The 27,976-nt window shown below is 49.3% G+C and overlaps 1 protein-coding gene across 1 annotated transcript; it reads right to left on the bottom strand.

The window, feature by feature from the left end:
- Positions 1 to 898: 898 nt before the first annotated feature.
- LOC309580288 (heparan sulfate glucosamine 3-O-sulfotransferase 3B1-like) lies at positions 899 to 27,426 on the bottom strand (the record flags this gene model as incomplete). The annotated part of the gene is made up of 2 exons (XM_082294173.1): positions 899 to 1,517; positions 26,984 to 27,426. 2 exons carry the CDS (start codon positions 27,424 to 27,426, stop codon positions 899 to 901), a joined length of 1,062 nt encoding a protein of 353 aa, XP_082150299.1.
- Positions 27,427 to 27,976: the final 550 nt, after the last annotated feature.

Below are 27,976 nucleotides of genomic sequence, written 5' to 3'. Positions count from 1 at the left end.
CATGAAGGGTGCTCCACGTGCTGCAGGCACTGCCATTTCCCAGCAGTGCCTGGCGTGCGTGAGTATTCCTGGAGCGACACTTCCTGCAAGTCACTCTGACCAGCACCACACGTGTCACACACAGACACAGCATTTCACATTTGTCCTGCAGTAAAGATTTTAAATGCATAGAGGGATCATGGGAAAGAACCTCCTGGACAAAAAGCAGGAAGGAAAACTGTACTGACGAGAGCTCTGCCCATGCAACAGGCTCTGCAGCTTCTCTGCTGGAAAAAAGAGCACGTTGCCCTCCCGGCAGTCCTGAGCAGGAGACCTATGGCTTGGGGTTCCCACGCTTACAGCCACTGGGAAAACATGCTGCTGCTCAGCAGAGGTATGTGGGGTACAGCGATGCCCAGCCTTCCTCCCACCCACCACAGAGAAACCCCCCCTGGGCCATGGAACTAACCAGAAAACTGTGGGTTGAGGGAGCACAACACTGGAGCAGAGACTGGGACACTGGAATAGGGAAAGCAAGTGTTTATAAAGGCCAGATACCCGTAACAAAAATAAACTTGTGCTTTCCCTCCCTCCCTTGCTTCGTTTGATTCTTAAATACAAATTTTGTTTAGGAAAAGTGGAAGCACTGTCTGTTACAAACCAAAACAAAGAGAAAGCAGAAGGGAAAAAAAACAAGGAAAGGAGAGACATATTAGAATTAAAATACCGTGGAATGTTAAACAGGTTACAGGCTACCATTCTAGCCAGTGTGGTTAGGCAGCTTAGTGAATTAATTGCTTAGGAATTAAAAATAAATTATTATAAAATAGATTTCTGTACATTTTACATACATATATCTCTCTTTATATAAGCAAACCGTGCTGGGCAAGTAATTACAGGGGACTTTCCCGTGCCAGGCTCAGTCCCAGCCGAAGTCCTGCCCTGTCATCTGGTAGAACTTCATGTTGAAGGGTCGGTAGAAGTCCCGCAGCCTCTGCACCACCTCCTGGTCGATGTCAGGGTGGGTCCTGCCTTTCGTCTTCCCCAGGCAGTGGGGTTTGCTGCTGCCTTCCGCCTTCTTCAGGCACGGGAACCCCTTGGTTTTGTTGAAGTAGAAGTGTTTGTCAGTGATGATCCTCTTGAGGCCCAGAAAGTCCTGGACCCTGCCCAGCTCCCCCGCGGGGTCGCTGATCATCCTCTCCCCGCTGACAAAGAGGATCTGCCCGATGGGGAAGTAGAGGAGCCAGTTCTCCAGGTGCTTGGCATAGATGCCAATCTGGATGGCGCTCCACGAGGTGTCGATCAGGCCCGTAGTCCTGTTTTTGAAGGTCAGGCTCTCAAAGGTGGGGATGTCGGGCTTCTTGGAGAGCGTCTGGGTGTAGTCCGAGATGGCTCTGGTCACGGGGTCCCGCACCACCACGATGAGCTTTGTGCCCTTGGACATGGAGGAGATGCGGGCTGGGGCCTCCTTGGTGACAAAGTAGCTGGGGGTCTTCTCCATGGTGATCTGCCCCTCCAGTGTCTTGGGCATCAGGTCCCTGCCAGCAAAACACACAGACATGGGTCAGAAGAGCAAGGAAGAGGAACAAAAATATCCATATGCATTTAGATGTATGTTCACACATAGATACACAAGAATTCTTCTCCCTAAAATGCCTTCACAGGCCATTTGGTTCATACAGAGAAATCCATTTCCCACTGATTTAGGGATTAGGGGGGATTATTATTAAAGGCAACTATATTCGAAATCCATCTGAGTAATCTCCCAGTTATCCACGAATGGATTAGCTGGGCTACACTGTGTGCTTGGACCGTGTCTACATGTACCACACCAGCTCCAGACTGGTCAGGATGGATCCTGAGCTGCACCAGGTGGCTGTCCTGGCTCATGTCAACACCACTGAGACCTCAGCCCCAATCTAGAGCTCATTTCCCCATGGGAATGAGAGGATGGTATAGCAGAAAAGCAGCAGCTCACTGGAGCACATCTACCTCACTTTCCCTCAGCATCCCAAATGCAAATCTTTTCCCAGTTCAGGCAAGAGGGTGCAATTTTTCCCTGGCTTGCCAACAGCAGGACTTCACTCACAGGTGTCCTCTTGCACCCAGTTTCAGCCCCTGCTTTACTATTCCCTGTCACTTGTTCCCTCACATGAGCTAGACAGAGCATCAAGAGCTGCCAGTGGCATCTTCAGCACATCCCAGTCCAGGAGACAATGAGGATCCCAGCACCGCTCCACAGGTTACAGCAGGTCAGGATGTGGAATACAACCATGGAGAACACAACCATGGGCAGGACATACTTTCACAAAGTACTTTTAAAACTTAAAGCTTTCAGTAACACCACCTCATTCCCTGGCTATTTCTAATTAATCACATAGGAAAGCATGGGGGAGCTTGCAGAAATGATGGAAGTGGCATGAAGCAGGAAGAGTCATTTTTTCCTGTCATTTACTAGGCAAGCTAAAATATTTTAGACTGTTTGCCAGTTCTTTCCCTTTATAGCCCAAATGGACTCATTTGCTCTGGGTTGTGAGACAGTTGAAAAGAAAAGGCAAAAGGGGAGTCAGGCACGAAATTAAAGCTATAAAACTTGATTAAGTTTTCAAAGCATCCACCCAGCACAGAGAAGTAAGCAGCCAGTGTGTGACCTGCAAGCCTGAAGCTGTGCTTCCCTCAGCCGTACAACACTGCATGGAGGCTGCTCCCAACAGCCATCTCCTCCCTCACTACTTTTATGCTTCCACAGCAAAGATCACCAGGGCTCTTGCAATTGAAACAGCCACTGATAATTTGTGCTAAAGCCAATGGTTGCCCTGATTAAGAACTCAAGGGAAGAAAACTGACCAATGTGTTCTGAGGGCAAGTAACAGGGGACCCAGGAATGAGAGGTCTGTTTGCATCAAAAATCATCCCATGTCTACGAAATTTGGTCAGTAGCTATTTATGCAAATATTGGTGAGCTCACACTGTACCTGGTATTTTACTTCATCAGCTTCCAGCATTACCTTTGTGCAATGCATTTACAGGCAAGGGGCACGCAGTGGCTGCACCTCCATCCCACAGGTGAGCTCTGCCTGGAGGCTGCCCATAAAGCCCCTTCTCCATAGTCCCAAGACGGGAGACAGTCCCTGCCCCTGCATGGGACTCTGGGAGAAGTGGTGGTGGACAAGCTGGACTGTGGAGGAAGAGGATATCAGCTTATGAATTGGCATGATGGCAACCCTGGAGGCTGGGATTTCAAGTCCACACAAGTGGAGTTTCACATGCAGATAAAAATCACGCTGGTCTACCAGATACCTGGGATGTGAGAGCTTCTGGAAGGCAGGAGCCAGTGTGTGCCAAGAACAGCAACCGGAATAAAACTCTGACTAATCCTTCACCTTTCTGGCCAACTCTGAAACCCCATAATGCTGTCACAGAATAGGGCCAGTCAATAACACTCAGAGCAACTCTTAAATTTATCGTGGGCTGATGTGGATTTTGACATTTGCTCATTAAGTGGTGTCTCCTTTTATGGCTGCATTAAACCCAAGTTCTACATCCTGCACTGGCCACCAACTGCTTTTCAGCTTGATTTAAGAGGTCGTTTTCCACCCATGAAGTCCTTAATGGCTTGGGACCTGCCTAAAGAGGCGAAAGCTTCCCAAAACACTCTCAGGTTGCCCGCACTGCACTGAAGTCCTTCAGCTTTAGGTCATGTTCATCGGATTGCTGGTTATATGGGGCCCTGCATTTTGGGACTGGTCTGTCCTCCAGGACTACTACAGTCAGTATTTATCAGTCTCCTGGGAATGATGCAAGGTTTATTTTTCCCCTCCTTGCACAAGAAAGGCATTGGGTAGGGCTGGGCTGTGAAACAGGAGGAAATTGCTGGGGATGGAGTGCCAAGTCAGTTGATCCAGTTGGGAAGCACAGGTTCCTAATTAGCATTTCAGCAAATACAGAGGAGCACACCATAAGTGGAAGAAAGCAGGGAGCAACTCTTTACCCAAGAGGCAGCCACTGGCCTGGTGTCAGTCCCTTTTCAGAGCAGTTTATCTCCTGAACTGCATTTGTGGCTGAAAGCACTCAGTTCTGGGCGGGTCTAAACCTCCCAGATTGTTATTTTTGGAGAGGGCCTGAATTCTTGGCAATTTAAGAACATTTTGCTAGTGACCCATCACAGCAAGCAAAGCAGAACAAGGCACATTGACACACCTACTGCCCTCAGGTTGGCCAACACAGGCTGAGGTGAGCAGAGGTAGAAACAGAACCTTCAACCCATGTACAAGACCTGGATCCAACAAAAACAGCCCTCAGGCCCTTGCTCCTGTTCTCCCTTCATTGTACCCCCATAGGTGCCAGGCATAGCCCAAAACTAAGACCCTCAACATTATCTCAGACTCTGCTTTGTTTGTAAAGTGGCTGCATGAAAGGAAGACAGCTGCAAGTGAAGCAAAATATTGTGGCCCATGGATGTGGTTTGAGCCTCTGACAACACCACATCCAGGAAAGCAAAATTTTATTGCATCGGCATGTCAGTTGTGAGGAGCTTTCCCATGGTTTCCATAATCTCCCACAGAGGCACCATCCATCATGCTGGCAGCCAGAGACAGCAGAGCCTCAGGGACAGAAGGAACGGGTACACTGGCTAGTCTGAACTCACAGTGGTGGAAAAGTCACCAAGAAGAATTTATTCCCATTCAAGCCACAGCGGGAGAAGGGCAATTTGGCCCAGCAGAGTACTGCAGCTCCAATACAACACACTGGACATACGTTTTGGTGGAAGGAGGACCAGATCCAGAGCCAAACATATCTGCTCCTGGGGCTCCAAGACAGCAAGGGCCATGCTAAACTACAGCTGCTGCTTTGGGAGGGGAAAGAGGAGCTGTGATGGTGAGAGACCATGATGCCCTGGCAGGATGCAGCCCCTTGGGAGAAAGGAGTGGGGTCCAGCAGAAACCCGTTTTCAGCTCAGGGGTGGATACAGATCACCCCAGAACAGCTTGTGGCTGCTGGGGAGCCTCTGTTTCCATGGAGGATTCACAGGCACCGTGGAGACATGGGCAGCTCCTGCCAGCACTGTCTGGCACAAGGTGAGAAAGGCAGAGGTGCAGCTACCACTGCTGTCCATAGGGGAGAGCAAAGGGAGATGACAGAGGGAATCAGGCTGTGGGAAACAGGGAGCTCAGCTGAGCCCCAGGGCTGGATGGAGACACCACTGGCGGCCATAGCGGAAACTGTAGTAGAAAATAGAGCATGAAAAGCTTGGCAAGCCATCCCTCCTGCCTTGTTATCCTCCTGCCTTCTGGCAACCTGGAGTTCAAAGACCTCTGGAGACAGCATCTGCATCCAAATCATCCCACTTCATAGCGACTGTGAACTGTCTAATCCTTTCAAACCCACAAATACTTCTGGCCTTGAGAACATCCCACAGCAGAGAGTCCCAGCACCAAAGCACTGCCTCTACCTGCCATCTGAACTCCCTCGCCACTTCCCTGCTTGGGAAGGGATGAGGCACCTGCTTCTTGAGCATGGAAGAAGGAAGTGAGGATGAGGAACACCAGCAGACTCCCAGCATCCTTTATTCCCCACCCAGCCCAGCCAGCAAAGCACTGGAGGGGCTCAGCGCTGCTGACTAGGGCAGAGCTGCCAGCAACGGGGTCCCAGCAAGGGGAGGGAGCTGCTGTGTGAGCACAGCTATGAATTTTGCACAGGCGAAGAGCAAGCCCCTAACCCTGAGCTATTAACATGTCAAGAGGGACAGAGGAAAAGCTTTTCCTTTAATGAACATTTCCTTGGTGAAGTCTGCACCCTTCATAGGTGAAGTGATAGGCTTAGTCTAAAGATGGATTGGCCTACTTTACCTATTAACCACTTAAACTAATGTAATAAAGGCTCTCTTCATTCAAACAGCCCTAATCCCCAGCCCCACACAGCTCTGAAGCCTGGAATAAGAAGGGATACTAAAATGAACTCAGCCAGGCTGCTGCTTGGAGAGGCACTGGGCAGGGCATTTTATGGGGGTTTTTTAAGTGCAAACTTCTCCAATGTGAAAACCGGACCCAGAGTGAGATAAATTTACAAAGTGGGGATGACAGGTGGCCACATGGTAATCCAATCCTGAAGCCTAATGCCCTTTGTGGCAGCTTTTGTCTGCACAGAGGGGCTCCAGGCTAATCTGCTGCTACTTCTCAAGGAGGAACAGGCGAGCAGTCAGGGGGGCAAGGGGACCCCCACAACCTGTTGCTGCATTATTTGCCACAGGTAGGACAGACCAGTGCAGGGCAGAGCACAGCAGTGGTGGCTGGTTTTATCCCCAGGGACGTCTGTTGGTCCCCCCACGCACCTCCTGCCATGGCAAACACCTGCTGGGATAAACCCTCCCACTCTGCCGGAGCCCATGGCAGGGCTAAGCCTGAGGGGCTTCAGACACAACCGTCTGCCCGTGGCGGGGTCACTGTCAGTCTGCCCAGCCAAGACCCAGCACACTCGGGTATCCAGCTGCCCAACAGAAGCCCCAGAGCTGGGCAGGTGAGCTTTCCTTTCCGAGGAAGGTTTTGTGCTGGATATATTCCTATCCAGCACCTGGAGCCACCCAGCATCAATCTGGGAGATGGTCCCCCTGCTCCAACAAATTCAAGTAATGAGTCCCACAGGTAAATCTTAAAATCGGGTTGTCCTGTGATGCAGCTGCAGCAATGGCACCTTCCAGTCTCAAACCCCTCTCTTCCACACCAACCCACTTCTTCCTCAATCCTCTGTGATTATTCCTCAGTTTACCTCAGCAAAGGTGACAAAACTCTCCCAGAGGAGATGGACAGCTGTGTACAGGGTGTTGAAAAAGCAAGAGAAGTGCTGTTATGGTCAGGTTAAAACACCACAGCACCTGGATGCAGCTATGAGATGGAGGCTGGGGAGCACTCACAGCAGTCCCCACAGCAGCTCTGCCAGCAAATACAGCAAGAACCACCTTCAGTGCAGAATTTCTAGACTTTCCCCCCTACAGCCATTCCCTAGAAGCAAGGAAAATATGGGAAATGGGAGAAAAAACAAGTCAAACTATTTTGGACATCAGCCACATCCATGCCAAATTCAGGTCTGTAATCCAGAACAATTTGCTTTGCAGCCCCACACTGCACACACTGAGCAACTAACCTATTTCTGGCCAGTTTCTACCCTATTCCTCACTGATGTTTCAAGAAGACAAAAAGTGACTCCTTTTCAGAAAACCAAATTTTGACAATCTGATTTTTTTTCTGGGGAAACAGCCCCCAAATCCTCCCAAAAGGCTGTCCAAGAAACTGCATAAATTAGACTGAAAAGTTATGGTGAGAAGGTGAATAGAAATACAAAAGGTAAACACCAAAGTTCTTCTCCCATTCTAGGTGAAAACAGATTTTTTAGCCTCCAGAGTAATGACAGGGGGTTTGAAAACCCAAGATGACACCAAGCTAAAGTAGAGCCAGAACAACCCAGAACATGGTACAATTCAATGCACGTGATGAATTTATGATTTTTGCTGCATTTTTAATTTACAGGTTGGAAAACAAACAGGCCCAGTGGTGCCCACTTGGAACAGCTCTGAGGAACCAAGTGCAGAAGATGAGGCAGATTAAAGCTGCATCCCCTCAGAAGTCAATGCTTTCCAGCCTGCTGCATCTCCCTCTCTCTTGTCCCCATCCCAGGGGCAGTTTGGTATCCTGTTCCCATCCCAGCATGGTCCTGTTCAGCTTTGCTTCAGTCAGGATCCCACCAAAGCCAAAGGGTTCATTTCACACCACAGTCTATCTGTCCATCTGTCACTTTAAGTCAAACATTTTTAAGGAGGGCTTGCTTTACTGCAACAGCCAATTCTCACTCTAATTCCTGCTGCTTCTCTGCCTTTTCTCTCCTCCCCATCTCAATAAATAAATTTAGGCCAAGTGAGCTAATTCTAATATCTTGAAAAAGAGACACCCAGGGAATGATGTGGGTGGTGCCTCCATTGGTGGCAACTTTGCCTTACAGCTCACCCCCTCTGCCAGGACGATACCCAATTGTTCCCAGTTTCTGAGGCAGCAGGTTGCTGTCAGAAAGCAGGAGAAATGTACAGGTCAGAGCTGGATTAAAACCACAGGTAAGAGCTGGATTCAAACCACACAGTTGTAGCCCCATAGTGGCACCTGACCATGAGCAAGAGCTCAGAGATGCTCTGGTAATCAAAACCCCAAAGCATCACCAGCTCAGCTCCTGAGGCCACCACACTGGTCCCATCCCAACCCTACCAGGCCCTTTTCCCTACATGGCTGATCACAAAACCATTGAATCCCAGCAATACTTCTTAAAAGCAAGAACCTGACCAGCTCCGGGAAAGACTGTTAAAGTAATAAAGCATTTTAATTGCATCACAAACCTTGCCACCTGCATGCAGGTCAACTGGCTTCAAAATTACCTTCTTGGCTTTGACTCTGCTTTCTGGTGGCAGCAATGGGATGGGGGAATGAGGGAAATAGAGGAAGAAACAGAGAGAAAAGAAACAATTGCAAATTCCTCTTTGGGGCTGTGAGTGCTTGCTGCTTTTATTATTTGATACATCATCTTACCAAAATTTTCCTTGACTTCAGCTGCTGTTGCACCACAGACCTGTACAGTAGCAGGCAGTCTCTCCTCTTTTTATGACCAGTGGTAAGAGCAACACGTGTGCCTTTCTCTCGAGCAGGAGTCTGTTGTTTGGGTTGGCAAATTATACAACAATAAAAGGGAATGGCTGGGAACCAGCCTCGGCCTTCTTGAAATGGATGTAACCCTATCCAGCTCCGTCAAACACTCGCCACAACGATTACACAAACCAGATGATGGGAATTAATGAACTTTGGGGGTGAGGAAGGAGTAGATGAAGGAGGAGGGAAAGGAGGAAAAAAAATGTCCGCCCAAAATTAATGTTTTTCTCACTCTCCTTGCTCCCTGCCCCCTAATCTGTTAGGTGCCCTTCACTTCTTGGGGAGTTTTGGGGATTAAAGGAGGGAGAGGACGGTAATGGTGTGTGAAAAGTCCCCATCATGAAGGTGCTCTGGGACTTCAATGGGACCAAAGAGCCGGTGGCCACAGGCGGCATCACCATGTACCCCACAGGAACAGGCTCTGGTCTGGCTGTGGAGTCTGTTCTAAGCTCCTTTGATGCGGATAAAAACCCCCATCAAAGGTTCAGGGAGATGCAGGGCATCGGCAGATGGCCCTTTCGTCCCCACTCCATGTGGCACAGCTGGGATGCACCAAACATCCCTGGCAAATCAAAGCAAGCAGTGCCTCAAGAAGGGGGCAATATGCTGCTGCAAATACCAGGGTTTAGGGTTTATTTTTTTTTTAATAAAAGACTTTATCCACCTCCTCAAAAGTCACTGCATTGAAATCAGACCTAGGAGCCACCACAGAGGTTTGACCCTCTCTATGCTGGGAAATGGGGAGCTAACCCAGCCACAGAGCTGAGCAGACAGTTTGCAGAAACATCCAAGCACCAACCTGGATAAATCAGGGCCTGATCCATGCACAAAACCTGGAGGGTTTGTGCCTCCGAGAACAGCAATGGGTGTAATGAGCTCCACCAACCTCTGCTGCAAAGGCAGCCTCCCACCCCGTGCCAGCCAAAACCCATCTCTCACCCAAATGCCTCCCCTACCACATGAGATTAAATGGGTTAATTAGAAGCAGTCTCATAACAAACATATTATGTGCTATCCCTCACAGGGCTGCTGCCTTCTGTATTGAAGTGCCATATATGGTGTACCACATAGCTGCAACCTACACGGGAGCAATAACTTCGATCAGCAGAAACACTTGGTGGGAGTCTTGTCTGCACAGGACAGGCTCATGCTTTCACCAGGAAGCACAATAAAGAAGCCCGGTTCCACAAAGACTCCTGGGAGGCTGATGGGTGATGTCACCATCACTCCTGGCACATGCCCATTCCTTAGCAAAGGATGCAAAGGCATAAAAGCTGTCTTGGAGGTGGCTGATTGGAGCGATCCCCCTTCCCACCTGAGCTGATGCTCCATGCAGGGTAGCCTCTGGGAGGAAGGGTTCAAGGAGCTGAGACCACCTTGGAAACTTGGGAGAAGTTTCCCCCTTGCAGATGCTCACATGGATGTGCCCACAGGGTGCAGTCCTCTCCTTGTGGCCCTCTCCTCTCCTGGGGATCTCCAGCCCTGGCCAGAGAAGGGAAAGGGCAGAGAAAGAATGGGGCAAGCAGCACACTGTTCCCCTACTGCTTTCCCAGCCTCCATCCAAATTCAGCTCCAAAGGCTCTCTTTTGCCTGATGCATTCCATACACCTAATAATCCTCAGTTGATCTCTCTTCCAACCCTGTGTCTAGGTGGCTGCCCCATTCCTGTAAGTGTTCAAGGCCAGGTTGGATGGGGCCCTGAGAAATCTGGTCTAGTGGACGGTATCCCTGCAGGGGGATGACATGAGAGGATATTCAAGGTCTCTTCCAACCCAGGCCATTCTATGATTCCTCCTGAACCTCGGCATGCACAGCCCATCCAGGCTCCTTGCTTTGCCCATTTTCACCAGTCCCTGCCCCTACACCATAGCCCCAGTCCTTGCACCATCACACCAGTCCATCCCTCCCTCCATTTCCAGCCTAGCTCCAAGTCTGGCAAGTCTACCACACCTTCCCCTAGGAAATCTCTTTGCCAGGCTGAGGACTCCCAGGCTACTTGGTCATTCCTCAAATAGAAATTCCTCCAGCCATACAGAACAAACCTAAAATGTTGCTACTGTCACTGGGTAGATCATGCACCAACTGAACACAAGCTGCAGGGATGCGGAGCTTTCTTTGGGTTATGAAGGGCCAAATTTCCAATTATTTTTTCACCTCTTCCCCAAATAACAGCGTAAGATGTTACAACCGCTAAGCAAGAACTTTCCCTCCTCCTTTGCTGGAGCCAGGCAAGATATTAATCAATGTCCCCAGTTCATTACACAGGCCCTCCTCTTTATGTAAACATGGAAGCCTCTTTCTACTCCCCTTACTCATACTTAAAAGCTCTGAACTTCCACTAAATAATTATCTTCACTGGGGGCAGAGGAGCAGCACTTTACATATCAAAGGGCTGCTTTGGAGGGATTTACAATAATTTAAGATGAAGTGGTAAATATTCTATTCACTCCAGTTCATCTCCAGTAATAATTATAATCCTATTAGCAAGGTCCCAAGAAAGTGATTGCATTATCATCTAGCGAGCATCTATGTGGATTTCTTGGAGGGGTGGGATGGGGGAGGCCATCGGCAAGGAAAATAAGGAAAAGCAACAAAAGATGCAATTGCCAGCATCTCCCTTCCCCCAGCAGGATTTGGGCTCCATTGTCCCGACGCTTCAATAGTGCTTTGCTCTGAAAGTAAGAGCTTTTGAGCGCAGTAAGGGGGTGGGGCTGAAATGAGCATCTTATTCCTCTCTGTCACCCCCGCTCCCCTTTCATGGCCGAGAGTCCCCCCGGGTGCCGCTCCAGCGACAAAGAGCACCCGGTGCTGCTCCTGCAGCCTCGGGCCGGCGGCACTGCCACAATTAAAAGCTAATTGCTGTTTATGGGTGAGTTCTTTAGAATATTGCCCAGCATCACTGGGCTGTGCTGCCCACTGGTCAAGTCATGTGAGATTACTCTAATCTGGCTCCGTTTCGCCCAAAAAGGACAAGAAGACTGGTTTTGTTTAAACGCAGAGCAGGGAGAGGGAAGTTCTGTGAAACTCATGATTTAAAGGGGGAAAAAACCCTGAACTCAGCAGGAAACATGACTGAGCTAACTGGCAAACTGGGACTAAAGACCCTTTATCAGCAGATCGCAACGCCAACTGTCTACACCAAACTGTGTGTTTTATTCCTGCTCCATGTCACCTCTTTGTACACCCCGTTAGAGTGTTTAACTGGAATTTATCCCTGCAGGAGTGCCTCAGTTGCACCAGTGTAATCCTCTTCCCTCTCTTCTGGCACCTGGAGGCCACCAGTGTGAGTCCTCAGCCCTTCCACCAAAAGCAGGCAGCTCAACTCTGCTCACTCTGGGAAATCAGCAACTACTCCAGAGATGCACCATTTGCAGGCTTGGAACAAGCCACCGTTACCGTCACAATGTGCAACAGTTTATCGCAAAGAAGTAGAAACATTTTTCTCAATAAATTAAATAGACAACAGCCTGAAAGGGAGGAAAGAGGAAGAATTTTAGGCATCGGGAGAGATTTCCGTGCTTACAACTCATTCCTGGTAAAAAATAAATTCTCTGGACTGCCTCTGCATCTTACTCTTTTGCAACCAGAAAGACCAGCAACTTCTCCTTCCTCAAGAATTTATAGCCTAGAGTTAACATTATGTGTACTAGTCTCCTACTATACAAAGATTTGATAGACCCACTTATGGATTCATTGCAAGACAAAGCTCTTGAAGAGTGCTGGTTCAACACATCCTTGCACCAGAGATGTGAATTCTTGAACTCCGCTTTACTTAGGTAGCGCCAATCCTGCCCTCATGGGAAGCTGAAACCAGTATCTGGACTGGGTCAGCACCTGCAAGCACGGAATGTCCTTGTCCAGAAAAAAACCAGCAAAGTAAGAGAGTCAGGGTCTGGAGTTACTGGCTTAATTGTGGAGAGAAATAAAAAAGACAAAACCCCCACAGCACTTTCAAGGCTTTTGCTAGCTCAGAGTAGGCCTGAGCAAGGGAAGCCTGGCTTGGAAGAGGCTTAAAAGCAGATGAAGAAATCATAATGGTGGGACATCCAAAACACATCCCTGGTACCCAGATGACAGGAAGGTCTCCTGTGGCAGAGGATGTGGGACTAACACAGTCCACACTAATACAGAGACACTCTGATCTCAGGGGTTTGGCTTCAACTCCATCAGGAGAACAACTGGGCTGTTCCAACAAGTTCCAAACAAAGCCCACACCTTGCTGTAAGCTTTCTTGCCTTGCAGCAACCACCCAGTCACCTCCAAGAGGCACCAATGCCCACTGCTCACACCACAGCCTCTTCCCTCTCACCCCTTCCCTGTCACCAAGGCTCAGGCACAAATCACTAATGCGGCAGGAGCACCAGCCGGTATCGGTGGTATGTTCAGCTGTCGAGTCCTTAGCCCCAAACAGCGCCCACACCCAGGAATTTGCTCTCTTAATTGTAGCAACAGCACTAATCCTCTCAAAGGTGTTAAACCACCCCAGGCACTGCTCCTCACAGGTCTTTAAGACATCTCTCTTCCTCCTATGTCTTGGGAAAATGCTTCCTTGCAGCAAAGGGAGCAATATCATCAGGTTAAGGCCCAGAGATGTGAGGCTCTGGGATTTGGGGGAGGCAGAAGTGGGTATTGAGACACACAGAGCTGGCACTGCAGAAAGAGTACAGCCAGTTGGCTTTCTGCTGCTGTCCCAGAAGCACCAGGTGTTTCAGGAATTAGATGCCCAAACCAAGTAGCACCACAACTCATCCAAGGGCCAAACTAGCCACCACTGCACATGGAGCAGAACATCTTCCTGGCTTATCCCATCTGTGACACCAGAACACCCTGGGGCTCCTGCCCCTGGCTAGGACACTAGGAACCATTCCTAATCCAGGTAGCCCACAGGGGGTTATCCCCCCAACCTCATCCCTACAGTACCTCCTCTTCCAGGCCCTGTTCCAGTGACTTGCTTTGCTGTGTGTTGGAGGTGGTGAGCCCAGCAAGCAGGGCACACCTCGACTCGGACCCAAAGGGCACATCTGGTGTAATCAATGCAGGAGAGATGGTCACATCTCACACCCTCCAGTCATCTCTGTGGCAGCAACACACTGCCACACTGTTTCTGTAGCCATGCTGCAATAGGGAACTTTCCCCAGTCTCCCAGAAAAGGAGTCGGTTCAAGAAAAAAAAAAAACAACCAGCTGGTTTGGGCCATTCTAGGGTGGGGGTCCATGCCAGCTATATGGGTATATATTTTTATGGCATGCAGCCACAAATTAACTTTCTGGTTAAGTAACCACACAGTGACCACGGCAGCAGCCTCTCTCGAGCCACCAAAAAGCAGCTGAATGTGAGTGGCCAACCCTGGTCCACCTCAGCTGACACTCAGAAACACCTGACAAATTTCTACCCAGGAAGGCACTACAAGGAGATGAACTTCCCAGGCTTTGCTTCTCCTCTGGGGCACTGCCAAGCCACCACATTTCACCTGCTCCAACTCTGCCAGAAGGTGGGGAAAAAAACCCCAACCCACATAGCAAAAAACCAACCCCTAAAGGGTTACATACAAGTCAACAGTCACTCCAGCAAGATATGGGTAGGACCATGTTCCACTAATGCAACCTTCATAAATCACAGCCCTGCTGAGAGGCCTTTTGCATTTTCCCCAACACAGAAACAAATGCCCTAATCTGTGTGCCTGCACAGGCAGGTAATGAGTTACACTGATAATGTTGCCCTTTGTTAAACACCTCCATGAGTGGCCCAGCATTTGCACAGGAAGGACTTCGTTTGCCACCTTGACACACAGTTCTCCTAATTAAGCCCAGCCTTCCTGCTCTGGGGCTTTACAGCCATGATTAGAGAAAAAAGCCTCCTGATAAACTTTGGAGACCTGAGTGATACCCCAGCTCTCACCCTTCAGATCATAACCAATGCTGGGGGAGTATTCCCAGGGATTTGTCTACCCTTGGGGCAAGACATGCTAAAGTCAGGCTTAAACCACTGTGCTGAGTTAGAACCCCAAAATGGGACTGGTGGCAGCTTTGCTCCTGCTCCTCTTCCTCACCATGGACATAACAAAGAAGGGAGGGGAGCAGGGACACTTCTTTATTCACCCAAGCAGCACTTTCCTTTGTGCACTGACAGCCCCTGGAACATCTTCCACGTCACATCTGAACCAGAGACCACTAGCTCTTCCATAGCATGTGGGAAGGTATCTCACAGGGTGGCCAGGGTCAGGCCAGGCTTGAAACAAACCTTGAGACACATTTACATCTACAGTTTTTCAAAACAGCCATGTAGGATCTCTAGGAATTCACTTTCTGCACTTAAACGGATCCAATGGGCATCCAGCACCACCTGAACAGCAGCGACCTTTGAAACAACAGCTCAGAAAACAGCCAGCTTTCCATTTTCATGATGAAAAAAGAAAGTTATGGTTTTTTCTGCCCTTTCTGATCATGTACACATGATCCACAGGCCAAGCAGTGCCGACAAGGTGCTGCCAAACCTCAGCTGTACGATTCCACCTGCCTCTTCAGCAACACCCAAACCAGCCTGGAAACCATACAGCACTGAGGCTGCTCCTCAGCTGTGGTAAAGGGAAGGGGATGCCCCTCTGACCATCAGAGGGCCTTACCAGTGGCCAGTAACAGCAGGGAAGAACAAACCCATCGAGGAAAACCAGGAAGGTGCTCAACCAACCAAGCATGTCCGGTACTCACTAGCCGCTTGTTACCCTCAGCATCTCATTGAGTGGCTCAAGAATTTAAAATTGATTCAGACTTTATTCCCAGTTGAGCCACCTAATTAACTTCTGAAAGTCTCCTGGTTCCTTCTCAGAAGGGAGGGGTGGCACCAACCACAACCTGAACCGTCAGTAATCTGGGCACTGGCCAGGTCAATGTGACCCCCATTGGGATGAGCTAATTTTGCCACCAACTGGAACAAAAGGCCTGGCAAATTAATACACCGGTGATCCTCTCAGTACTGATCCCCAAATGCATTTTAACACAAATGGGATTGTCACCTCAACTCATTTGTTGATGGATTTGTGATTTGCACTCATAAAGGAGTGGCACTGGAAATTAAGATCTCTCCATGGTAAACAGACCAGGGCAGTGAGTCCATTTGTCCAGAATGAGATTTTTTCTGCCAACATCTCTAGTCAGGCCAGGATGAAGCTCCTGACTTTCCCCTCCCTTTGAAACCTCACATCAAACATCAAAGGCAGAAAATACAATTAATTTCCAGGACAAAAACCCAGCACGCCCATTGAGGCAATCAGGCTGCAGGTTTGTGGTGCCACCACATCCCTGGGTCCCCAGTGACACTGCAGGACTTGGAGTAGAGCAGAAGGAACCAAACCAGCCTTGGGAAGGGGAGAAATTCCCAGTGAAGAAGGCAGATAGGTGCCAATTAGGGAAACATGAAGGAGCAGGTCTGTCTGCAGACTGCCTTTCTGCCCAGTCATTACCTGGGATCATGGTGTGGTCATAAACAGTCAATGAAATCCAGCCAAGAGCTCTTTAAAGAGCAGGCTCAGCTGGTGGAGATGCTCTGCTGCAAGTGCAACAGATGCAAGGCACTGCTTCTCATTAAAAAGGTATTCACATAATTAGAGACTTCACATGGCCATACCAATGATTTGATCTAGTCCAGAGCACTCAGGCAGTATTTAAGAGGGCTCTTGCCTGCTTCCCACTTCTGACAGCTTGGGTTGTCTTTGTGTGTAACCCTGCCATCTCCTCACACCCCACACACTGCAATGGCAGGTCCATGGCTATGATGGCAACCAGGAAGGACCTTATGAGCAACACTACACGCACCAAAGCCCATCAGCAACCTCCAGCATCCCACCCTGCTTTCGTTCATTCAGAGCCAATTTCCTTCCAGAGCCAGCCATGGGGCTGAATTATCCCCAAGTCCTTCAAGCCCTTCTACATAAAGAGCACCATGGGCCAGTCTGCCAAGGCCTTAGATCACAACCCAAGTGAAATGACTTTTCCCTGAACACTGAAGACTCTGAATGACAGCTATTGTTATTCAGATTAAACCAAGTGTCAGATTAACAAATCAATGGGCATAAGAGATATAAAATGGGTGACCATTGAAGCTTTTCAAATACCCAAACATATGGATGAACCAAATGTGAATTGTAATTGACTCACCCACACCTTTGATCTCTACACCCTTGGGTTCTCAAAGAGACAGCCCAACCCCTTCTGACCCAGGCTGAACCGATCTGGGACTCCATTGTGAGCCTCACAAAGTCTTTTCTCTCTGCCTCTATCCCCTGGATGTAGATGCAGCCTGGTGCTTGAAAAGTGAGAAAAGCCAGCTTTGCCTTGGAGACCCAGGGTGCTGGAGATGGACAACCTGCACTACCAAAATGCAACCTCTCACATGGAGCCCATCACCTTGGGCATCTCCTCCACCAGTCCTCACTCCTGGTGGTGGCCCTCAATCAACTGGACGTGCATGAGGAGACGGCCTAGGCAGCAGCACAACAGGGTCCAGAGCAAACATGGGCAGTGACGATGCTCATTCCCCCCACTGCTCCTGGAGCCGGACACGGGGTCTCTTTGGTTTTCAAAGATTTCCCTGTGCAAAACCAAGGATCAGACTTTGCTGATGGGTTCAGAGCATGCACATGGGCATGGGGGCTGATCTGGAAGAGCTGGAGGCTGCTCTGCTCTTCTCCAACTGCTTCGACAGCACACAATCATTTATGCTTGATTAAGAAATCTGATTTTTAATTTTCCCTAAGACGTTTCTGCAGCTACATTGAAAATAACACAGAGCTTAAATAAACATTATCCCTAAATTTTTACATTTGGAATTTGGAGAGAGTTTTGACCAGCTTTAGATGGATACATGAGAAAATAAATAAAAGAGCATTATCGATTTTGAGACCATACAAACCTCAGCTCCCCAGGAGTCACAAGTCAAGCAATTGTTTGGGTTTAGTTCCAAGCTTCATTACAAACTTAAATTTCTGTAGCTCTTCCAGGAAACACAGCCCAGCTTATTTCCCCCCTGGCCCCCATTCTGCAAACGCCACACAAACGTACCTTCGGGGAAGTTTTGAACCCCACACTGTAGCTTCTCCATGTTCCCCATGATGAGGAACAGGCTGTCCAGCTTAGCTCTTGCTATACTGAGCCTTAAAGCAATAGGAACTTTGGAATCGCTGTTACTGAAGGCAAATGCCAGCAGCTATTCCCAGCACGGGGCTATTCCCAGCATCAGGCACCACCACTGAGTAAAGTGATTCACTCTGGGAGGGCAGAGATTTGGCATGTGCCCTGTCCTCCAGCACCAGGAGGAGAGGGTTTGATGGGGGAACTGGGTGAGGCAGAGCAGGCATTGCTCTGCCCCTATAATTTTTGGGCTCCAACGCAGCTGTGCAGCTGCTTAGCCCAACTGGTGAGCCCTGCTGGAATAGCCAAGCCTGCAACAACTGCAGGGCTCACCCACAGAGAAAGCCCAGAAGAGGAAGACTGTGGGGAGGAAGGCGGAGAAGAGGAAACTCACGGGCTCTTAATCTGATTTAGGACCACATGAGCTTTCTGTTTATATATAGGCTAATTAATTATTATACTGCATTGAGCAGTTTGACCTTGAAATCATCTCTAGGGGGAGGCAGCAGTGGCAGTGCAGCCAGGGCAGCCGGCCAAGGCTCCGGTGTGTGCCTAGACACCCGCGTGGGGCTGGTGGCTCCTCCCGCGCGTCCGGCTGCTCGGGCAGCGCCAGCCTGTAATTACCAGGCTTCGGAGCAGACAGCAGCTCCCGGCCCCTCTCGGCTTGCAGCAAACCCAGGTTGAAACCCTAACCGGCTATTCCACTTCTGCTTTGGCAAGGCTGATATCTTCTCCCAAGGCTTCCTTCCCGGCTCAACACCCTGCCTTAGCTATTCCCTCTGCTTTTTCACATGCTGTGCAGACAGCCCAAGGCTCATTAGTTACCCGACCAGCTCAAGAGGGAAATTAAAAGGGGGAAAAAAAAAAAGTTACAAGCTTTGTGTTAAGTTGCAACAAGTTCAGTGCATTGTACTGGGAAAAAGGAAGGAGATGGGCTTTGCTAAGCATGTCCTCAAGAAGGGGCAATGCCCAGGCTGCCTGGCTTTTTGCAGCTCACTTTTGTTGGTCCAGCTATAGTGAAGTCAGAGCAGGAGCCCAGGGATGCTCAGAGACACCCAGACATCTACCACTGCCCCACTGGTCCCAGGTGAGACCTTCATGAGCTTGTCCTATTCTAACCCACTTGAGGAAGATGGGAACCCCCCAGCACTCTGGAGACTGGCTCCGATTTGGCACAATTCACTAAATGTGGCAGAGGTGTGTGCAGGGGGTTCAGAGCAGAGGCACAGCACCTCAGTGTAAGGCATCACATTTGTTCCAACACGCAGCGACACAGGGCACAGCACAGTCACGGGGTCTCTCTGCAATTCACATTTAGCAACAGCATTCCCAGCCCTGTGTACAAACCAGCTGAGGACTGTGTACAGTCACTCCAGGACCAAAGGGCTGGGCCACACCTCCTGTTTACTCCAACACCTCCTGATTTCCTTCCAAGTCTAATACACCTTTAGAAAAACAAACTGAAGGCATGCCAAAGCTACAGGCCTTGCCAGTTTTTAAACAAATATTTAATAGCTCGGTGAAGCAGCAAAGCACTTTATGAGGAAGACGCTGGGGTTTCGTCCTCCCCCTAGTGACAGGAGGATCCATGCTCTGAGCCTGCTCAGTCACCGCAGTCCCTGGACCCCATTCTGAATCAAAAGTACTACTGCAGCTTAACCCCTGTGTGTTGCTCATAGTCAATTGCCCTTTCACTAAATGAGCACTTTTCCAAAGATTGCCTATGCCTCCCTGTGCCACTCACCTACACTTGAAGTTTTAAGTTTTCAAGTTTCAAGACTTTCAAGTTTTAACACAAGTTCGCGTTTGATAATTGAAAGAGGCTGAGAGCTCAGGGCTTTAATATAAAGCTTCTCAAGCTGCGTTATTGAAGTTAATAATTGCAATGGATTTTGGTTTCTGTGGGGACACTTTCTGCACAGTCACACGGATACACACTGAGGGTCTGATCCTGGAGCCCTTCCCTAAGAAGGGTTTTGGACTGCATTAAACACAGTCACGTTTGGGGACCTGGTTCAGTCTCTGTCACCACATGCTGCTGAAGACCCGTCTCCTAATCAGAGCTAACTTCCCACGTGGAAAAGTGTATTTTTTAAAGGGAAATGGTGTAGCAGAATACAGTCATGCTCAGTACTGTTGTGGCAACGCAGGATTTGGCCTTGCAATCATTTTTAGGAAGGATCTATCAAATGTACCCATCTGCCTATAACATTATACACTGGCATATAAGATGAAAGACCGCATACAATAATTCTCCCTTTCTTCTGGAAGAGCTGCCTGCTGCACTGCCAGGAATGCAAAGTCTGTGCCAGTTTCAGGGAAAGGTTACAACTGCTCACTTTGGTGGATTCGCAGAAATCCCCAGCAGTACCAGCAGAAAAGACTGGCCAAATTACAGCTCTGACCTATGGAATTTTAGCAGCACAACACTCACAACAAGACCAGAACAAGGAAGGATGACCCCCACCAGCACAGGGATAGCAAAGCCAGGCTCCATGGGTGACACTGTACAAGCCACATCGAGGGCAGGGTCAGCCACATGACTCTGCATCCCAGACCGGCTGCAAGTTAAGCTCTGGGTCAGACCTGCTGCCAAATAGAGCCATGACTCCCCTGATGCCAGGGCTAGGTCATGCCATCCCCCTGCAGAGATGTTCTTCCTCCCTCCATTTTCTGTATGGAGAGGAGAAAACAAAACTGCTGTAGAAGCAGGCTAGTTCCAGGGCGTTTCCAAGGAGGTTAACGCAGATGTAAGGCATTTAGCAGAACCTGGAATTATTTTTCTCTAAATAAAGTTCCCCTAGCCACCATGTAGCAGGGCACTGCCATGCTCACATATCTTGACAGAAAAATTTTTAAAATGGAATTCCTCATTTACTAGAAATCAGTGTGAGATCTGCCAGCAGCACCTGTACACCTATTTTCCTCTAACATTCCCACCAACATCATCTGAAGTCCCAAACACCCAAGTTTTTGGTCCTCTCTGAATGATTCTCGTGGCCACAGAGACAGGAAGAAAGGTCAGGCAGCCAAGCAAGCCAGCTCACAACTCCCACAAGTCCCTCCTCACCTCTGGACCTTCCCAGTACAAGGGCACCACATGCTAAATCACCATCACTGAGTTCATTTTCCTCCTCATTCGGTGCTATTCCAAAGAGGAAAACCACCATGGGGAAAGCTCAAAGCCAGCGTGGCACCAGGAGAGGTTGTTTCACTTGGATCACTACTATGAAGGGACTAAGGTACGCTGCACATGCCAGTCAAGCAGACCCTGCTCTCCCTAGGTGGAGACAGAGGGACTGTGCTCCTGACCTCCATTTCTTCCCCTCATCTGACCCATGGCACAACGTGATGCCCTTCTCCATTTGTCTCTGCGCACCTTCCAGCCATCTCCAGACTGGGAGCAACTCCCTGATGGCAAAGTTAGACCACCAGTAAATGCCTGTCCTGAATTCACCCCACCTTTCCTCTGAGCCTGCTGATAATCAGTGTTTCGTCACAGGATCCCTTGTTTCTATTAAGAAAGTTAAGATAAGGTCCATTTACTCCACTGCCTTCTGGCTGCTGCTGGGCTGAGCACCTTTAAAAAGCACATGGTGTTTCTCGCAAGCTAATGAAATACACAGCAAGCTGCTGAAAGACCTGGAATTGCAACGGTGAGGGCAAGCCCCAGTACAGTCATCAGCAGCAAGTCAGGACCCAGCACAGCACTCAGTCAACTATTTCACACAAACCAAGGAAGAAGCCTCTCCAGCCCGTCTTCACACACCACATGGTGACAACAAGTAGTAGCCGATAGCCTCTGACCCACTAATTCCACCACTGAGATATGTCCCACTATTTGTTGTTCTTTGAACCCATATGTTACCTGTCCCACGTAGCCCTAGCCCATTCATTATCCCCTGAACCCACTGGTCACCCATGGTCACAGCACCAGGAGACATGAATCCCACACTGAATGATCATTAAATTAGACTTCTTCCCTGCTGGGATGGATAAATAGCCCCAAACTCAGGCTCAAGTGAACAGAGAAGCTCAGCAAGAGAGGCCTGAATACAGGACAGTCCTACCATCAGGCAGATTGGAAATACAGCTCCAAAGAACAGTGATTCGGGTACAGTTCCTACAGCCACTGTACCCAGGGCTTGCTGGATGCTTTTAAAAATAAAGCCTTGCCTGGAAGGGCCTTGAGATATCCAACGTTCAGTGTGTGTTACAGACACCTGCCATGGCCCACTTGAAAAGAAAAAAAATAATAAATGCCAAACCCGGAGCTGAGCCTGTGGGTTTTCATTCCCATCATTTTCATGCCAAGGAGCACAGTGCTCCCCAGCAAGCTGCGCGGTCCCGCGTTAACGCGATTAGCCAGGCAGATCCACCATCCGCATCCGTCACCCCCAACGCTTGGTCAACTTTGAAAAGTTCAGCAGCTCAACAGGTGAGGCCATGAAACCTGATCACAACAGACAATGTCATCCCCCCCTAGCGTCGTGCTGGGAAGAACTTGTCACGTGCGTCATACCGGGCAACATGCTTGAAACAGAGCAGTGCACTGAAACCCCAGCAACACGAATAATCTTTGCCATCTGTTTGAACAACTCAACCCTCCTCAGATCTAAAGGAATGATCCCATGCAAACATAAGGGCCTTGCTGACTGATTATAGCAGCCCAGCCCTTCTTTTTGGGGGCCATTTTCCTCCCAGCGTTACTCAGCAGCTCAGGACATGTCATAGGGAGTTGCTGCAGTGGCCAAGGGGGCACTGAACTCCATGCACATTCTGAGGGGACTGTTAAAAGTCCCCACTTGCTTAAGCACAATGCAATGCAAGGTCAACAGTTGAGTTTTAAAATTTTTTTCACATCAAGAAAAGAAAATCTCAATACCAAAATTGTTTGGCAAAACCTTTCCAGAGAACACAACTGTGCTTTAGGAGATGCTAGTTCTGACCCAGCACAGCTCATGGGAATGTGGTGTAGGAGCCAGTCTTTGCTCAGATGCAGTCATTTGCACCCAAAGTCCAGTCGGGAGCATCAGGCCTGTTCCCAAACTTCCTGGGGCCAACAAACCGTGTGACACTCAGCGGAAAACAACACATTTCAAGCACCTGGTTCTGTCCGTGCTGCCCAGTCCATCCCGTGCTGGGGAGGCAATTAAGCAGCAGGTATTAAACATTCACTAAAGTTGAGATTATAGAAAATGGCCAAACACAGGGGCAAAATTCTGCCTTGCTCAAGATTTGGTTCATCATGGCTTTCACCCTGAACTTTTACCCATCATTTCCTTATTCTTCTCTTGCTCCCAGCCTGGCCAATTGCAAGCACCAGCTTGTACCCCCATGCATTCCTTGGGGAAAAAAAAGGAGGCTCATGGGGAAATATAAGGACATTTCTCCCAATTTAGGAATTGCTGTCAAGAAGCACTTTGCACACTAAGGTCCAAGCAATTTGGGAGTCTGAGAAAGGCATGTTTGAAACAGTTTATCACACACCACCAGACCACAGGACCTGATCCTGCTGATCCAAATTACCCAGTCTCAGCAAGGAGAATGAATTAAGGCAACTTAGCAGCAGTGGGAAGACAAAGCACCAGCATTTTAAGAATTTTCTATAAGAAAAAAGAAGAAAAAAAGGACAAGAGGTCTCCCTGATGCACTGCTAGAGTCAGAGGAGCTCAGCCCAGCCCTGCTGTCACAGTTACAGTCGGCACCACGGCACAGGGGGTCCTAGCAGAGAGCTACAGACTCAAAATATAAATCAGTGATGTTGAGTAGGGCTGGCAACGCCCAGCCCAAGGCAGGAGGGATTGGGCATTACAGCCCACTGGGCTGTAAAATAATAATAAAAAAAGAAAAAACCCAAAACATGTAACGCTAATGACAATCTTTTTTTCTTACATTATTTATAGGGCAACAGGCTTTCAAGTCCCTAGGGTATTTCAAAATGCATCATTGTTGAATCAAATGAAGGAAATAATAAAATAAATTCAACAACTGATTTTCTAGGTTTGCAAGAAACACTTCTTTCCTCCCCACCAAGCCCTACAGTAAACCCCAAAGAGAAGAACAACATCCCTGCAGGCTGCTCAGCCAGACACACGCACACAGGCTGCGGAGCTGAACTCCCTACTGCCTCAAAGAGGGAACTTCTCTACTACCCAAAAATTCAAGGCACTTCATAAAATTAGTTTGCAATAGTGGCTGGATCCCATTTCTCTTCTGTCATGGTACGTATTTTCACTGGAAGCAGTTAACATGCTGTAGTCATTACAGGGGGGAAACCATGCAATGTGCGTACAGAAGTTATTTCCACCAAAGTTTAGTTATCTCACTATTGAAGAAAAGCATTTAATTTTTCCTGTTTTCAGGAATGGTACTCAGCCAGCTTGATGCTGTTCTGCATTCCACACAAAGGAAACAAACCAACAGATTTCATTTCACTTGACAGAACATGGAGCAAGGAACAAGTTTGTGTTCCCTCCTTCTAAAGTTATTTTTGATAGATGAAAACTTCAGGCAGAAATAAGTAGTTAAACAGGATTAATCACAAACACTCCCAAAAATAAGAATTCATCAAGCTAAACAAGTAAATCTGTGATGACTCTGCATCTTGAAAATCTGAAAATGAAGATTTTGGATGGCAGGAACAACTTAAACAAACAAAAACTCCTAACAAATACAAACAAACTTAGCCAGTTAGCTAAAATACACTTTAAACGAGACATGGGTCAAAAATTCTATCTTGTCAAAGCCAGGCAATTTGATTTACACTGCACTCCGGGTGCTGAGGACACAGTAACTCCCCTAGTTCAAAAATTCAGTTGATTTGAGCATAAGCGTCTGAAAAACAGAGATGAGGCTTGCCCAGCTCACTGCATGATGCTGACACCACGCACCTTTTATGGCATCTTAAATCCAACTGTATTGAACCACTAACAAGAAAATATAAACACATCTCCTTATTGATACTAAGATAATAAACAGAAGCTTCATTAGGTCTGGGAGAAATAAGCATGTTCTTGAGGAGTGCCGAGAAGCCAAGATTCACTGAAGTCAGCAAGAGCTTGGAGTTACTACTATATAGGAACTGACTTCTAATGACAAAATGTTTAGGAACAAACTTCTGCATCTAATTTTAATTAAGTTAGAAATAATGCACAATATATAACAACTTGTCTGCTGGTTTTTATCCTCCCCCAAGTATTTTGCATTATTTAGTCCTCCTTAATTGACCCAGGTCCCAGTCCCACAGAGAGCCAGACAAACTCCCATCTTCGGGGTGAATCACACACAACTGATTTCAAGACTTCCAGCATCACTTACTCTTGCTGCTTCAGAGCATCTACATTCAGACCTCAAGATTTGTCAGAATTCAGCTAAAACAGCCCTTTTGCAAAGATACTAGTGAAAAACTATAGTGTGTTTGCAGGGATAGGGCCCGCACTGCTCAAAATTCAGCAGCTGATAAGGCGAAACTTTAGGAAGTTAAACACAACTTTGATACCTGTTCTCCAAATTTAAAAATAATGTGTATCCTTTAAATATTGGCTTTCACCCACTATATCTGGGATAACAGATTAACTCAATCAATAGCATTATTCTCTCCTTCTCCCCTTCCACCTCTTACTTGTAAAAGATTAATCAACCATTTTATGGTCTAATTTAGGTTCCTAATTAAAAACAGAGTTCAACACATACAACACCATTTTGCTAATAAATCCTGACAGGTTTTCTGCTCTGTTATATGCAAGTTCCCCTTCAAAATGCGAGATTAATACTTTTTTAAACTCAGCTGAATTTACAAAGTTTTCGTTCGGGCTGCTGTGGGACAACATGCTACATCCTCCACCGAGATGACAGAATTTCCTAAAACGAAACAGCTTTCAAAAATTACTTCCTCCTCATCAGATCTTATCCTGCACTCATTTCACTAGCTGCTGAGGGATGGCCACATTAAAAAAAGAGACATAAACATAATCGGACTTGCTAGGTGGGAGTTTCAAGACTACAAAGAGGTTACAATTCGTAACTTCACAGCTCCCATCTAGCTTCAAAGTTTCCGTCCCTGCTACTTTAGTATTCCTGTAAACACTCAGTAGAAAGACATATTCAAAATACTCCCGATAAAGGAACTTCAATCGGAAAAGGGTGAGAAAGGTACCGAAACGGGGGTCGCCCTCGCTCGGCGTCCGATCGCGCTTCTCCTCCGCGCCCACCGCCGCCCGCTCCGCCGAGCCCACCCGCATCCAGACATCCCGCACCGCGCTGCTCCTCGCAAAATCACTTAGAATTACATCCATCCTTACAGGATGCAAGCCAAAAATTTATAATTTTCTCCCAGTCCAAGGGTTCATCCCGTTCCCGACGCGCCCGTTACCCACTACACTACACACCGCTCCCGCAATCCAGCGCCGGGCTGGCGATCGCGACCTCGGGCAATCGATCAGCTCCAGAGATGATTACGGGGTAGGAGAAAGTTAACGGAGACGGAACGCAGGGAGCGAGTGAGAAAGTTTTATCTGGAAAGTGGAGCTGCCGCCTGCCAGTCCCAGCCGCCGCCGCGCTCCCGAAACGGGTCAAACCCCCTCCAAACGCATCCAAAAATTCCCAAACTGGTCAAAAAATTCCCAAACGGGTAAACCCTCCCCACCTCGCTCCCCCCCAAAAAAGGGGGGGAAAAAAATCCCAAAACACGGGTTAAATCCCACCCCAATGGGTTAAAAAAAAACCAAAACCAAACGGGTCAAAAACCCCGCAAGTATACGGTCGCTGAGCCCATGCAGACCCGGGAGACACACCAGTCATCCCTCAGCAACACCCTGAGCTGGAGGAAAAATAAACGCTCCAGCAAAAGATATGGAAGTAGAGCGGAATAAGAGTGTTTAAAAATATTAAATTAATGTTTAACCTTTATATAAAGATTAAATATGATTTGGTCCGTGTAAAACCTGCAGACGCCCCGCCGCCGCCTGGGCTAACGGGGAGCGCAAGTTGCGCGCTGGGTTTATTATATATTTAGAGGTTGTGTTTTCGGGGGAAAGCATTTAGCGGAACATTTATTCTTCGCCCTAGGCGCTCCACAACCTGCTCCGGAGCCCGGGGCGACCGCACTCCCACACCGGGGCGGGCAGGACGGCGGGGACCCCTCTGAGTCCCGTCCCGCCGCGGGGCCGCTGCCCGCCCCAGCCCGGCCCGTACCTGTACCAGGCGAGTCCCCGCTCGTAGTTGCGGTCGAAGAAGTGAGGCTCGGCGCCGACGGCGCGCACGTCGGGGTGCACCCGCAGGAACTCCAGCAGCGCCCGCGTTCCCCCCTTCTTCACGCCGATGATGATGGCCTGCGGCAGCCGCTTGGTACCGGAGCCGTTGAAGAAGCTGGAGATGGGGCTGCCGGCGTCGGGCGCTGCCCGCTGCTCCTCCAGGCTGCTCTCCTCGCCCGGCTCCCCCGGCAGCAGCGGGGGCAGCGGCGGAGCGGCGCGGGGCGGCGCGGGTGACCCGCGGGCCGCCAGCCCGGCGCAGGAGCCGGCGCACGAGTAGAACATATAGAGCCAGAGGAAGAGCATGATGAAGAGCAGCAGCAGCCTCCGCCTCAGCGGCGGCAACGCGACGGGGACATCGAGGCAGCGATTCAAGCGCTGCCCCATGTGCCCGCGGGCGCACCGGGATACATGACTGGAGCCCGCCCGGCTCGGCTCGGCTCTGCCCGGCCCCTCATGGGTACCCGCGGAGCCTCAGCACGGCCCCATCGCCGCCGAGTGCCCGGCGCTGCCACCCGCCCGGCGCCGTCTCCCGCCGCCGGCAGCGCAGGCAAAGGCAGCGGCGGGGCGGGGCGCGAGCCCGGGGGACGGGCAGCGCCCTCAGCCTATCACAGCCGCGGGCTCGCGCATAATGAGGGAGGCGGGGCCAAGGGGGCAGCGGGCGCGCTTATTGGCTGATGGCGCGGGGGGGCGGGGCCGCTCCGTCGGGCAGCGGCCTCGTCGCCCGCCGTGGCCGGGAGCCGCCGGGGCTCCTGTGCTGGACATCCAGGCTTGGATTTCCCATGCCTTGTCCCCCTACGACTGCAGGGAATCGCCAGCTGGGGGCCAGGCACTGGGAGCATCATGGTGTTGGGGGCATCTCAGTCATTTTTTTTCTCCTCTTTATCCCCCAAATACTTGGACGGCAAACTCCCCGGGAAGACTTTATTGTGGTCTT

The sequence above is a fragment of the Coloeus monedula genome (genome assembly GCF_965178545.1).
Source record: "Coloeus monedula genome assembly, chromosome: 19".
Lineage (NCBI taxonomy): Eukaryota > Metazoa > Chordata > Aves > Passeriformes > Corvidae > Coloeus > Coloeus monedula.
This window is presented reverse-complemented; position numbering and strand designations above follow the sequence as displayed.